The sequence below is a fragment of the Dermacentor variabilis genome, chromosome 11 (assembly GCF_050947875.1).
Source record: "Dermacentor variabilis isolate Ectoservices chromosome 11, ASM5094787v1, whole genome shotgun sequence".
Classification (NCBI taxonomy): Eukaryota; Metazoa; Arthropoda; class Arachnida; order Ixodida; family Ixodidae; genus Dermacentor; species Dermacentor variabilis.
In genome coordinates this window covers 95,122,547-95,137,962 of record NC_134578.1, presented here as the reverse complement: position 1 = coordinate 95,137,962, position 15,416 = coordinate 95,122,547, and the positions used below count along the sequence as shown (strand labels likewise).

At 44.4% G+C, this 15,416-nt stretch overlaps 1 protein-coding gene across 3 annotated transcripts in view; it reads left to right on the top strand.

Annotated features, from left to right (window-relative positions):
* Positions 1-659: 659 nt before the first annotated feature.
* The window catches only part of LOC142563880 (uncharacterized), a 37,472-nt gene continuing 22,715 nt past the window's right edge, over positions 660-15,416 (top strand). The window contains exons 1-6 of one of the 3 annotated variants that reach the window (XM_075674559.1): positions 660-1,388; positions 2,041-2,139; positions 5,159-5,266; positions 5,405-5,468; positions 5,626-5,848; positions 6,589-6,666. In XM_075674559.1, the coding sequence (XP_075530674.1) occupies positions 1,050-1,388; positions 2,041-2,139; positions 5,159-5,266; positions 5,405-5,468; positions 5,626-5,708 (693 nt within the window). In that variant the 5' untranslated portion in view covers positions 660-1,049 and the 3' untranslated portion in view covers positions 5,709-5,848; positions 6,589-6,666. Of the gene's footprint in view, positions 1,389-2,040; positions 2,140-5,158; positions 5,267-5,404; positions 5,469-5,625; positions 5,849-6,320; positions 6,495-6,588; positions 6,776-9,634; positions 9,712-15,416 lie in introns of those variants that run through there. The other 2 variants (XM_075674561.1, XM_075674562.1) reach the window with 2 other exon arrangements.

The window sequence follows — 15,416 nt, the reverse complement described above, 5'->3', positions numbered from 1 at the left end:
GCTTCCTCATTTTGCATTGTTAGCGGCATAGAGTTTCCTACAAAATTACTAGAGGGAACTCTGGCGCTAGTGTCTACGTGAGCTACAATGGGAGCGGTTGTCCCAGCATGGGAATTATGGGAAGTACATGGATTTGCCTAAACTTCGTCCTTTTTGGCTTCAAACGGCTTTGTGACTTAGTAAACTCGTCATTTTCAACAGTTTATTGCGTAATAAATAATTAAATAAACATCATTAAAATTGCCCGACTGCAGGATTCGAACACAGGGACTCTAGTACAGAAGCCTGATATTGAAACCATTAAGCCACGGATGCATGTATCGACAAGCGAATGAAACGCACTTATGAATTTATCGCGGGCATGCCAGTGCTTTGAGACGCTTGGTGCGTTTCGATTTGGGCACATAAACAAGCTCAATCATTGCAATTAATAGCAATTGTACGCGTTCTCCGGCGTCTTCTACACTTCGAAGAATATAGATTGCGCTGAAATATACGACAATAAGATTTATATAGCGTAATATACAAAGCCACAAGAACGTTTGAATCCACAAGCACGAAGATCAGACAAATCCATGTACTTCCCATCATTCCCATGGTAGGACAACGACTGCAGCGCCAGAGTTCCCTCTAGTAATTTTGTAGGAAACTCTATGGTTAGCGGTACTCAGTTGCCTGCCCTGAGTCTCCATCCCAGCAGTGCAGCCATATTTTGCAAGACCATAAGTAATAGAGTCCAGCACGCTGTTCGGGATTTATGTAGGAATTCTAATTTTAATGTCCTTTCACAGAACACACATATACACCTATATTCAAGGAGCAAAAGCCTCCAGTTTTTTTCTCTGCGCCCCACATTTGTCACGGCTAGGTGGCGTGTGCCACCGCCCGATTTAAAGGGCTCAGCCATGCTCAGCCATAGCCTCCTGTATTCTTTATATAGGAGGCTATGTGTTCAGCTTCAGCCTTATCAATTCATCCATCCGGTGCACATGCAGTTTTACGCGCGAGTATAGCCAGAGTTCGTAAGTACCCAGAATTTTGGGATCTCCATGTGGTACAACATGCCCTCGACGCGTTGTGCCGTAGATGGGTGCCAGCACTACAGTATGAGTACTACTGGCATATCGTACCACTTGCTACCCGTCGACGCAAACAGGAAAAAGCTATGGGAAGAGGCTACTGGTCGCTCGTTGCCGCCTTATGCTCGGGTCTGCTCTGCGCACTTCTGTGCCTCGGACTACCTGCCGTTGTCGAAGCATTATAAGCGAAGACGTCTTAAAAGGACAGCTGTGCCATCTCTCTTCGTGCGTACCAGGAAGCGCACGGTACGAGGACGGCTCCCAAGCCCAGGCGTGCCGTTTACGTTCGTGTGCACCGACGGACTCACGGTGGGGAGTTTTCTGTTGTTTGATTTTCATTAACTTGCTGAAGCAGAGCGACCCGCTTGCGTCTGTGTCTTTGGATGGCTGTACCACTTGGTTCGTTAGCAAATCGGAAGCATGATTCCAGTATAACATATTTGATCTGAGAGGCAGCTGAAGCAGGCCGACAGACGTTCGCACCGCAGTGATGCGTCGCGATTTCGTGCAGAACTGCATACTAGGACTGCCGTAGTAGTGCTGATCGTCGGCTGCGAGGCACAGCACCAAACTGCTAAGTTGTGCGTCGATTATGGAGTAAAATAACAATATTAAAGTTCATGCGTGTGGTGCGAATGTGTTTTGGTCGCGGTCAAATTCAACACGGTAAGAATTCAGTACACATGAAAACGCTAGATGCTCAAAGTTGGTGGTCAAACTAGGTAGGAGACTATTACTGAACTTGAGTGTGATTCATGTGTAGCCTTGGCACAGAAGCCGTCACCCCCATCGCTTCCTAGTACTGTGCCACCTTTACACAACCAACACATTTTCAAGTACAGAAAAGGGCCAAATGTGTGTTGATTTAGCATGGAATGTCCAATGATTTAGTCACGTGTGTTAACCACTGTTAGCAATATGTTTGTCAGTGACATTGGATGTGCATGATTGAACTGTGCAGTTTCACCGTGATGTGTTCGTGGGCAGCATTGCCACAGCTGAAGTGGGGGCATATGCAGAGGTCAGCACAACTAGTTGTGCTACTGAAGCTTCTGAGCTGGTAAGTGCAGAAAGTATTACAAAATTAAGCATTATGGTTTAGTAACGTCTGCTGTCAGGCTAATCGGTACATGGCTAGAAATGGTTTTAGGTGCAAAGTTAGACACGGACAAGGGAATAGACATGAACAGGCACACACTCGTAACTGATTTTTATTTTACGTGATGCTTCGCTTCATATACCCCCAGACATGTGCACAAAAACGTAAACAAATGAGTTTACACGAGATAAATACCAAGCTCAATCAGATCCTATCAGCAAGAAAACTAAGTGCATTCTTGTAAAGAAACGACGACGGAATGCTAATACGCTGGTCGCCAAATTTTCTTATATACATAACCTCTGCTAGTTCCCGTGCCACCATATCTCTTCTTTTCCATAATATGCATGTGTTTTCCAGCAAAGGCTCACACGTGCACACTTTGCAATGGTACGGAAAATGCGAGCCTATCCCATTTCTGATTGATAATGCGTGTTCTCGCAAGTGATCATTCAAACAACAGCCAGTGTGGTCGATGTACACGTTGCCGCAGCTTAAAGGAATCTTATAAGCAACCCTGGCTGAACATTTCTAAAGACACTTTGCATGCTTCTTCACACATTTGGCACTTTTTATGGATGACAGGCGAATGCAAATGGAAAAAAGTTTCTGAGGAGGCAAAAATGTTACCAGAAGAACATACGTAGGGGCCACATTCTTTAACAGATGAGCCCGCTGTATACATACAGAATGTCAACAAGATGCATTTTCTTTTCGCTTTATTCTGAAGCATTGTTGGGCTTGTGTCGAAATTTCTTCAACAAAGCTTTGTCCACCGAAGATAACAGAAATGTTGGGAAGCCCGCCGATACAGGCCTAGAAATCTACAAATTGAAGCTTTCCTGAATAACATGGGGACAAGACCTACCTAGTTCGTGCCAACTGTAAGTTTGTACTTACAAAAGCAGTTTTTACTGTTTTCAAAGGGGCGGAATGAAACAGCAAGAATTCTTTCTGTGCACGGGCCATACATCCAATACACATGGTTTTCACGAAGCGTGAGATGATCTGAAAATTGAAGCTTGTCGATAACAGGAAGCTCATGTGTAAACTTGCACCCTTGTCCAAAAACTTTAATGTTGTCTAAAAGGCCTGGAACACGCTCAGTGTAGGCCCTGTCCCCTTGCTTCTTCAAAATAAATGAGTTGTCTACATACATAAAAATATTGTCTACATACCTAAACACCTGCATAACCTTGTCGTTTAACAAAGCAGTTTCCAGGTGGTTGTGAATTTTTGCAAGGAAAATGTTGCATAACACAGGTGCGACACATGTCCCTTATACATATGCCATTCTTCTGCACAAAAAACTCATAAAAAAGAAAATGAACATTGCCCAAAAATAAGATTTCAGAAGTGCTAGAAAACTTTCTACCGGAACTTCAGCATTGTTCTGGAAAGACACATCCCTATTTCTTTCAATACAAAACTGCACAGCTATAAATAACTCCCTTTGTTGTGTAAAATAAGGTCTTCAGCATCAATTGAAAAATTATACACAACAGAGTAATTGCCCTGAAGGAACGCAGTTATGTCACAGGAATTCTTTTACTAAGAACTGGTCGTCCAATACCAGCCTATTAAAGTGCTTCAACAGATACCGACTGACAAATAACTGCCGTAAGTTGTTTTCGCTGACAATGCACCTAACAGCATCTCAGGCTTTGTTAAAGGACAAGATTTTGCAGGTGTTTCGGTATGCTGATGATTTTTTTATTGTTTTGAACAAGCCACAGGACAGTACGTGCACATGGACATATTAGACACCCTTAAAGTACTTGGAGAAGGGCTCAAGTTTACCCATGAGCTTCCTTATATTGACAAGCTGCAATTTTTAGATCTTCATCTCATGCTTCGTGGAAACCATGTTTGTTCTTGCTGTTTCATTCCACCTCTTCCAAAACAGTCGAAAGAGCTATTGCCAGTACAAGCTTACAGTTGGCATGAACTAGGTCTTGTCCCTACATCATTCAGGAAAACTTCAACTTGCAGAATTCTAGGCCTGTATCGGCAGGCTTCTGAACTTTTTTGTTAGCTTGGGTGGGCGAAGCTTTGTTGAAGAAATTTCGGCTTGAGCCGCCTAGCAATGCTTCGAAAGAAAGGAAAAAGAAAGCGCATACTGTTGTCATTCCGTATGTACGCAGAGTGCCTCATTAATTAAAGAATGTGGCTTCTAGGTATGCTGTTCTGGTAATGTTTTCGGCTCCTCAGAAACTTTTTTTGCATTTGTCTGTCATCTTTAAAAAGTGCTGAGTGTATCAAGAAGCACGCAAAGTGTTTTTGAAATGTTTGGCCAGGGTTTATAAGATTCTTGTAAGCTGTTGCTGGGTATGCCTCGGCCAAAGTGTTTGATGTACGAGAGATCACTTGCGAGAGCACACATTATCAGTCGGAAATGGGACAGGCTCACGTTTGCCATACCTTTGCAAAGTGTGCATGCGTGAGCCTCTGCTGGAAAACACATACATATTACAGAAAAGAAGAGATGCGGTGGCACGGGAACTAGCAGAGGCTAGGTATATAAGAAAATTTGGAGACCAGCATATCAGGGTTCCAGCATTGTTGCTTTACAAGAATGAGTTTAGTTTTCTTGCTGATAAGATGTGATTAAGCCTGGTATCTCGTGTAAACTCATTTGTTTACATTCTTGTGCACATGTCTGAGGGCATGTGAAGCGAAGCATCGGGTGAAATCAATACCACTTGCGAGTGTGCGCCTGTCAGTGTCTTATTTTGCACCTAAAACCATTCTAAGCCATTGGTGCAGCTCTATCACACTCATCAGTTCAGCAGTGCCATGGTTGTTAGTATGTTGCTTCTGAATATTGCAAGTCATCATAGGCCCAGGAAAGGGCAGTCAGATGAGTAGTTCCTTTGGTGCATAGTCTTAATGGTTTAGTCACCTTTCCGTGATTACCAGTTATAGCTGAGCATGTTGTTAATGGCATTGGGTGTACTAGGCATAGTACTGCACCGTGCAGGCTCCATATAATGGTGCATCAGAGCAGCAGCACATTTCAACCAGTGAAGTGGCAACAAACACAGAGGATAGCAGAATGATCAGTACTGCAATCAATGCTCCTGTGCTGGTAAGTCGTGAAACAATGAAGAAATAACACATTTCTAAATTTGAGCCTGTGCATTTCTAATCACTCGAGTAGAGAAGAAACTTCGGCATGCTTCACTAAGTGGCATATAAACAGTCTCGTATTTCTGTTTGCTTTCAGAGTGAGCCACATGAGGAACACGCTTATGCGTCTAGGTTGTTTGCTCCAAGATTTGTCCCTGCAAGTGAGTTGCGATGCGGAAAACATCTACTTAACACGTTTGTCTTTGCTGACATCTGGACATCTGCGATTCCTTTTTCTTTTCTGCTCCTTTTTTATTCCAAGCATCCTCATGTAATGTAGCCATTGAAAATATTACAAATACGTTTTCCTGATTTCAGGCACCCAGGCCAACCTGCTTGTATCACCCGAAAAAAGAGATTTTGCCACCCAAACAGAGCTTTTGGTGTGGCAAAGGAGGTGATGCAAAATTGTATAGCTTTACTGCCCACAACAACAGAAAAGTGACGCGTACGAAATCTTGGATGACTCTGTAGAAGCCAGCCCTATCGTGGACTTAAATGACCACAGCTGCCTGCCAGCATCGGACAGCAGCATGGAAGTGTAAGTGCATTGCTGATTTGGTAGCAGCATTAGATTCACGAAATGACTGTTTTTGTCAATGACTTGCGACCCACACTGCAGTATGAGAGAAAATACATGGCATTCAAAAGTTGTCTATCGCAGCTTTTCTAGGCTTGCAGTGTGCGTGGTGAGAGAATGCAAGATTTCAGTGCACATTCACGAGACAATGCGAGCTGTAACTGCTGTGTGCGAACTTGACCGCAAAATTTTATGGCGCAGTCAACCCTCCACCAATGGCATGGCAGCGGGTAACATCCTGCTTTGTGAGGGCCATCTTATGCAGTTGCGCTAGCACAAGCAAAGTACTGCGCCTCCTAGAATTATCAAACATTCAGGTTTTCTCAAAGACAGCCTATGATGTCTAACCAAAAGGGCTGTCTCCTGCCAGCCTTAAAGAAGGTAACAAAATATGTTCCCAGGCAAGGCAGGAATGATATTGTCACGTGTGCAGGTTTGGACAACAGAAGAGGTTGCCCTTATTAAAGCATAACAAGGCCGGGACCTTTGTCTGCTTGGAGAAGGGAGGCATTATTCGCCTGGGCATTCAGCCAAGTACCTGACCTAAATCTTGATGGACGATGAGACGACAATGATAATCCGCTTTGTGCATGTGCAGGTTGGAGAGGTAAGAGATGATTATGTATGAGTTCTATGACATTTCATGCTATGTGGTCTGTTGCTTTGAGAATACTGAAGCGGGTTACGTTGTGGCATGTTAGTCAACAGATGTGAAAACAAGCCCACACATGGAACCAGCAGGCTTGATGAAGGGCTTTGCTTATCTGAAGCACATTGATCTGAAGGTTGCCTCACTAACGACTGACCGACATCTAGGGATCAGCAAATACCTGCGTGACCATGAGAATGATGTCAACCATGAGCTAGACAGCTGGCATGTTGCCAAAGGTATGTGTGGAAAATACCCAATATAAATTTATTTGTTATATTTTTTGGTGATACCTCAAGGGGGGGGTTTCCCCATTAGGGGTGGGAATATCTAGCAGGTTGTATTTTTTATGAATGCCTTAAACATTGAATGACTGGAATGGTGCACCACTTCAGCAGGTAAACGATTCCAGTCTTTCGCTGTTTGAAGGCAGAAAGAGTTAAGATGAGCAGTGGTGCGAGCTGGAGGGGTGCAAATAGCCTTTGAATGGCTATTGTGACATGAAATGCGATGTGCAGGCGTTATGTCAGTCTGGGGAAGCGAATGATAATACCTTATCAAAGAGACATAGCCTTGGTGTTTTGTGTCAGTGCTGGAGGGTTGGAAGGTTCAGACAGGACTTAAGTTTAGTGACGCTAGAGTGGTAAGAGTAGTCGGAGTGAATAAACCTTGCTGTACGATTCTGTATAGATTCCAGTGCTGTTGCCAGGTCAGATTGGTGTGGGTCCCACACTGAGCATCTGTATTCCAGTTTGGGTTAAACAAGCGTTAAATATGCTAGTAGTTTTACTGAAGGGGAAACAAGGCATAGATTACAGCACAGGTAGCATAGAACACGATTGGCATCATTGCTAAAGCTGCAAATGTGTTGCTGAGGTTGCTGGACACTGTAACACCCAAGTACTTATAAGAAGTGACGGCACGTATCTATGAACCAGCAGTAACGTGTCTAGCTGGAACAAATGGTTAGCAGCGATGAAAAGTAAATAGGAATGTTTTTTGACGTTGAGAGACTTTGGCCAATTATTACACTAGGTTTCAATGATGTTAAGGTCGGACTGGGAAGCACGAGAATCAGCATTGTTAGTAATAGGATAATAGATCATTCTTATAAAAAAAAGCAAAAACACAGAAACAAAAGATAAACAAATAAACAATATCAGCAAGTAAACATATTGCCGCACAACCGCTTGGTAAGTCGTTAATGTATATTAAGAACAGTAGTGGCCCCAGGACAGTGCCTTGTGGCACACCGGAGATAACGGGTGATAAATGAGATGAACATTGGTTAGCATAAACGAACTGTTGGCAGTTAGAAAGCTGCATAGTCGTTGGAGAATGAAAAGGTTACGATTGAGATGCGATAGCTTTAGGAAGAGTGTGGGGGGTTCATGAAGAACCTTGTCGAGCACCTTTTGGAAATCTAGAAAGAGGACATCTGTAGGTGCTTTTTGATTAAGATATGAGCTTATGTCATTAACAAAGAAAGCTAGTTGAGTCTCGCAGGACATGCCTTTCTGGAAACCGTATTTATTAGGATTGAAAAAACTAGCAGATGTTCGAAACTTTACAATATGAGAATAAATAACCTGGCAGAAATCTTTAACATAAGTTGAGTACAAATATTGTAATGACTGGCATTGTTACATGCAGCTAGCTTTAGCTTTAATGACTATTAGAAGCAATGATTCTACCATGCCATTATCACCAGTCCAATAAAAACATCAGTACTCAGTACTGACTGCTTTTCAGTTGGAAATATGCACGAATTTGTGTGTCCCATGTGACAGTTTTTAAAGGGACCGACATCTAATTTTTATGATACTCCCATTTTTTTAATGCAGCAAGAACCTTGCTGGTCAGTCACCAATCGCACAGTGGTAATGTGGAAAACTGATTGGAAAATTTTTCAATCTTTGGTCACCAAGCCAAGTTTTTAAAAGCAAATGACGCTTTTACACCAGTAGTGGCTGTTCATGTAGTACCAGCACCCATCTATGGTACAATTAGTCATTTTGTATTGAGAGGCCACAGAACTTGGTGTACTCGCTAGCAAACTTGTGCATGTACAAAAGTACCCTGTAGCATCATGCAATTAGGGTGGCCATGTTTCGGCATAGGTCTGCCGTTCCACTTGCCTCAAAGGCAGCACCATTTGTTAGTGTGAACACATCGCATGCATCTCAAGTACCAAGGTTTCTCTGCAATCTCGTTGGTACTTTCCGTGCCCATTTAAACTTACAATTCTTACTTAAGTCACATACGGCACACTCAATTCTACCACTATAAGTTGTGGCCTTTTTGTTTCCATCATCTCATAACACATGCAGCATGGTCGTCGGTCCCTTTAAAATTTGCGGAATAGAAATACCGGATTTAGAAGCTTGTCTTCAGTTTGAGATGTATTGATGACTTCGGCATTACAAATTGTGTTTCAACATACAGGGCTGCGAAAGAAATTGGGACACCTTTTGAGAATGGCTGGTTGTGCATCTCTCGTGGATAAATCCAAGCAATTTGCAGTCATTTATATTTCTGCGTTGCGATGGCAGAGGATGATGTAGCACTTAGTCTGAGCGTTTGTGATATTATGACTTTGGCTAGTACTGTGAAAATTCAGATTGCTCTTGTGTACATGCCCTTGCTGGGTAAACCATTCATAGACTTCAGTTTCTGTTTGTCTTCTTGAATGTTAGTTTAATTTGAATTCGATAGCATTGTTAGACTGCTTCACCCACTACTAGTTGTAAATAAAAGCGCTGCATTACAGTGTGTACTTGAATACTAACCACATTAATGTCGACAGTCATTGTGAGATGTGTTCTGCTGCAACTTTTCATTTCTCCCATGTCTATGCTTCCTCTTGGTTTTGGACTGCAATAGTAAACCAAGTAGAACACCAGACCTGAATTGTAGGAGTATAAAGTCACAGTTATGTCGCAGAGTTGAGGCTCATAGCATTTAGTTATGTATGGATATAACATAATCGGGATTAAGACCATGCTTGTTAAACGCTGGCCACAGTATCTGAAATGGCCTGCATTCCTGTTCAGTGCACTTGTGATGCGTATGCCTTTTATCTGTATCTGTATTTACAGGTCTTATAATGGGCATGAAGGGCCGTACCATCAGCGTCTGCATGACGAACTGCCTCACAAGGATTGGCTTGGCCCCAGTATGCACTTTCTTTCCCTACTAGGCTCAAGATTACAAAGTATTGCTACCAGACAACTGGCCCTTGTATGCTTGTAGCATTGCTGCATTTTATGGCGATTGTTATCTTTACAGAAGCAGTTGTGTACCACAAGCTCGGTGTCATTGTCTTGAATGGTCGACTTTTGATAGACATTGCACAGCTGTCATTCAAAACCCAGACGCTATGCCTAGGATCATTCCCTGCGCTGCCGATATGCTTCACTCCTAAGTCAGTGGTGTACTCACCAAATGTCATGTCTACCAGGTAAAGTGTTGCTATAGGTCTTGAACAGTATTTGCAAAGTTGATTGAGCAATTTTTTCACATATTTATTGTTCTCTGATTGACTGTGGTGCTGATGTTATCTTGGCTTAAACATGGCTTTCAATCAAAATATGTGATAGTGAAATCTTTCAGTGCACCAGTGCATATAACATTTACAGATCTGACCATGAATGCGAAATTGGTTGTCGTGTATTTATTGCAGTGTCTGTTCATCTGTCTTCAACTGTCATACGATTCACGTTTCCCTTGGAATTTGTGTGTGCATGCATTTGTTTAGGCGAAAGAAATGTTATTGTATCTGCGTGGTCTTATCCACTAAAGCTTTTATTATGAATCACTATAAATATAAAATCATTATAAGTTCTTATCATAAATTGTAATTATTATGAAATTATAAATATTCAGTCCAGCTAAACTGTACCATACTCCAAGTATGTCCTCAAGCTTGTCGCCGATATGTGCCATTGAGCTCTGTTTGTGGTGCATTTCGTTCCCATTGGTATACGTTGACGTTAAACCGGCTTTACAACAAGAAAAACATTTGCACTGGAACATGTCATGTGACACCAGGTGACAATGGGCAGCCTATCAGAATATCGTTTTGGAATGTAAATACAGTCGAACCTCGATATATCCAACAGCACGGTGGTTGCGAAAAAGTTTGATATAGAAAATCACGTAGAAAATGCGTCTGTGATGGTTAGGATCGTCACGTCGCAAGGCGTGTAATGCGAGGAAAATGGAGGAGACGGTGCATGATTAGCAAACACACGACAATTATATTAGACGGTACGTAAACATAAAGAATACCTTTAACTAGAACCACACATGTCAGGCTGTCTGAAACAGGGGAAAAAAAATGTAGTTCACGAGGTTGTGGTTGAAGTCTGGAGCATGGTGAGACTCGTTGAGTCTTTGAGGTGGAACACTCGCTGGTAGAGTGATGACCGGTGTGGAAGAGCAGACGCAGCAGCACGGGGCAGGAAAAGGCGGACGGCCCACAGCTCCGTAGACGGGAACAGGCCACTCCGAAGTCTCGAGCAAGAAGACGACCCACGGCGCTCGTTTCGATGACGGACGCCCGGTCCCCAGAACCTTGCGCATAGAAGCGTGTTCCGAGATATTAGCAGGCCGACCTGAGGCCTCGTGCAAGGCGACGTCTGAGGCGCTCCTAGTTCTTGATGACGGATGCTCGCTCTCCCAAACCTCGCACATAGATGCGGGTTCGAGGCTGCAGCAGGCCGCTCCGAGGTCTCATGCCGTGCCACGACCCGACGCGTTCTCTTTCCCGAAGACAGACGCCCGGTCAAGTGAACGTTACTCGTAGATGTGGGTTCCGTAGGCCGTGCGGCCGTAGTCGTGCCGGCGTTCCAACGATCACCTCTGCACGAGCCCCTTTTTCATTCGCTGCACGAGCCTCCCTTGCCTTTTCCTCTAGTTGAGGACAGCCGCAATGTCGTCTGCTCTTGCGTTCCATACTTTGTGAGTAGTTCTTCACAGCGTCAAAAACTTCTGCAAATAAATAAATGAACCAAGGGTGCAATCGGGGATCATTATTCAGAGCGATGTTCAGTTGCCTAGGCCGCACTGACTTCGTCAGCTGGGAGCGCGCGGTCGATTGCGCTCTACACAATTAGCCTAGGCAACGCCTCCTCTAACTATAGACCTTTTCATTGGGTGAGAAGGAAAGGGCGCTCGCCGAGCCTTTTCTCCTCTCTGGCTTGTGCGATTCGGTGCTGCGCTGCTTGAAAGTATTGCTGTCGCGTGCTGCGGAACGATTTCGAGATGCTTTAGGTCGGACTTTGTGAAATTTACGCAATGCACGTTCACATAAGGTCGTCAGGGAAGCCTTTTGGTGCATCAGCACATACAGTACACGGAAATGTCTCTTGGGGGCGTAAACATGTGACGCGCATTATCAGCCGCGGCGTATTTATGTGTTGTGAACTATTTTGCGTATATCGGCTTTAATTCAACGAAGAGAACCGGTGCTTCTGTATTACCAGCATGACATGGTAAATCTGTTCACTCTCTGATCGCTTGGCGTAGGGACTAAAACATAAGAGCGTGTGCTCATGCACGGTCAACCTATGGCAACGACGAAACATCTAAGAGGCAGGTGCTATCAAATATTTGTGATACACCGGCGTCATTCTCACGCATTTCAAGTCTAGCACTATATGTCTACGCTAGCTTTCTTGCATGAGGCCGATGGCGCTGCTCAACACAACGATCACTGTGGTTGGTGATCCAGCATGATACATATATAAGCTATGTGCTTCAGCATTGCCGTTTTGTCCTGTAAAGCCATAATATATGAGAGGGATCGCATAAAAAGAATGTGATGGCTACTTTTGAGGACAAAATTTCCGTAATATGTGTGAGTGCATCATAGAGAATGGAATGAACACAACCGGGGAAAAAAAAATTTTGTTATCATCATTTTTCTCGAAAAAAAAAAGAAGAGGAAACGGGCTAATGCCGCAATACTAGTTCGCATAGTCACGCTGAACAACGTTTATAGATCTATAAACATTGATGCCGTATGCTTAGAACAAAGATATCTGTAATCCACCCAGGTGAAAACTCGCAACTGGGATGCTACAGGTTCCAGTTCTAATGGTTTATTAGCCAATTCCCAGCATGTTCTAGGACCAGTAGGCACGTAGGCCTAGCTGTTGGTGCCAGGCTGGCAGCAACAGCAGCCAACTGGCTACAGGCCTCAATATATCAATAGATGCATTATAGACAATGTCCAGTTTGCCAGGTTTTATTCTGATTACAGTTTGAGTGGGTGCTTTGACTTCAAAACGTGTTGAATTTTCTCCGACAGCAGGCGGCCGATGTTCTGTACTGTGAATTATACATCCCTTTTCTTTACAGCGCCCCAGTGCTTCAGCATGGCTGTGAAAAGAGCAAATGTAGACAGATTAAAAAGCTCCAGTGACAGCTGCCACAGCACAACTCAGAAGAAGCTTGAATGGAAGCTGCAATTGAGCTAGTGCATGCGCTGGCACTGTTTGTGGCAGCCGTCAATACATTGCAGCTTAGCAACAGTTTGACATTTTCTAAATATCTTTCTTATCAATTCACCTGGAACAGCAGCAGCCTTTTGATGTGTAAGTGGGTCTTTTGCCAATTCACCCGGGCATCTTTTGCATGGTGCCACGATGCCTGTGACGCTCTTCTTCTCGAGAATATCCTTTCCCCACACAGCTTCAGCTGTGTTTCACCACAAATGTCTGCAACGTATGGTAGTTTGAGCACTAAGACTGATTATGGCTGATTCTGTCAGGAACGCACACATGTTTATTTCTATCGCACTGCAGCCATCTTGGAAGCCCCCTGAACTCCAGGTTGCCTTCCTACATTCAAAAGAATGCTATACATGGACACTAAATCATCCCCTCAGGGAAGGAAGAATCTGTTTTGCTGAAACAACACAAAGTCTTTCAGGTGCCTAGGTCGTTGCCTGGATTGTTGGGGGCACCGCTGTGAAACGGTCTTAATAGCTGCTGGTATGGCTTGGCTAGGAGTAGCTGTGCTGGGGGTTGGAAGGTTATTGTTACTTGGTGCAGCTGCATCGTCCAGATACGGCATGTCAATCTGCTCCTGGTGTCGTTCCACTTGAACTCTTTTGAAGAAACTTAAGTTGCGACAAATCGACACTCCATCTCTGTGATTTTGGAGCCATTGACTTTGGTGATTGTGTATGCGTGTGGGTCATAGCAAGACGAGAACTTGTTTTACCTGTCCCGTTTGCAGACTTGTCCCACACACAGCTGGTTGTTACTCGTATGTCTCCGAGCGTCGACATACTGCTTGTTGTATGCTTTTCTTTGGGTGTCATTCCGTCTGGCCTCATAGTGAGGGTGATATTTTTTTGGTGATTTTTTCAAGTAATCAGAAGCTGCTCATATTTGCGACCCTACTTATCCGTGTAGCGGCGGTACAATAAGCCAGATTCCTCGTAAAATGAAACCCTCTTTTTTTCCCTTTCAACTGCAGCCTGCTCCTGCCAGCTGGCAGAAACCGGAGTGAGTGTGGAGCCCACATCTCCTAACTGCGGCGACGTGTCCATATCGCGGCTAGCACTTCACGTGTCACTCCCAGTCACTTCTAGGACACGCTCGCCCAGGCCAGCCTCCGAGCTCTGCCTCTCCCGTGCCTGCTCATCACTCAAGTTACATTGAACAGTCCGTGTGCCGCACCACTGTTTGCTCACCGACACAAAGTCAAGTTCCTTCGACAGCTGGCGCACTTTGTATCACCTGAGGGCTATGTACGCCACGTCGGCAAAGAATGATTTGCCCTGATCCTTCGCAGCTGCTCCGAGCTATTTGAGAAGGAGTAGGGAAAGTGCTCCGGGAGGGCGACAAACACAGCGGCTTCTGTGTTAAGTTTCCCAAACTCTCCTTCAATGATAACCGTTGCGATCGGTAAACACACGCTCTCCTCTTCGGCCACTTGCCGTATCCAAGCGCACTCCCGTAAAACCACTCGAGGCGACGGAATACGGGTAGACAACGTCCATAGTTGCTGCAGAGTCCCGAAGTGCTCGGCACTTCTTGCCGTTTACCTTAATTTCCTGCATATTTGGCTCGAATAGTCGTTTGTTCTTGTGAGTTTCCTGTATTGTTGCAAAAGCAATTTTCTCTTGGCAGTTCGCAGCGATGTGTCCGTGCTTTTTGCAAGTGTAGCACGTTAACGGTTTCCGTTTTTCAAAAAGAGCGCGTCGTATCGTTTCACTGCTTGGGACCATCATTAGCATTATGAGATGCATTCTGTCCTTCCCTTACAGTTTCTTTGGTAAGGCACTCGTCTTCCCGAAACTCGCGACACGCGATTTGGTTCCGTTCGTCGGGCTTCCTGGAAAAACCATCTCTCCCATCTGCTTTTTCTACGTGCACAGCCTTGCTGTCCAAGCTGCAGCGGGTGTAATACTCTTCTGCTAACTCTGCTGCCTTGTTTAGCTTAACCTCCTTTAGCGTATCTTGCAGCCAGAACCTGACATCATTTTTAATGCAACGGTAAAACTGCTCCAAAGCGATGCATTTGACCATTTTGTCACGACCGTCGTAAACCTCTTCGCCCTTCAGCCATTTCACCAGGTTGACTTTTAGACGAAACGCGAAGTCAATATTCGACTCCCTGCCCTTTTTTGCATAGCGGAACCTCTGCCGGAAAGCTTCGGGCGACAATTTGTACTTCCGCAGTAGCGCTTCCTTCACATCACTGTAGCTCTCAAACGCCTCTTTCGATAAGCAAGTTATTACGTCCGATGCCTCCCCAGGAAGCAAGGCTAACAGATTCTGTGCCCAGAGATTCTGTGCTCAATGCCATTCCGTTTGTACATGTGCTCAAATTTCACGAGGTATTTGGCCATATCCTCTCTGACGA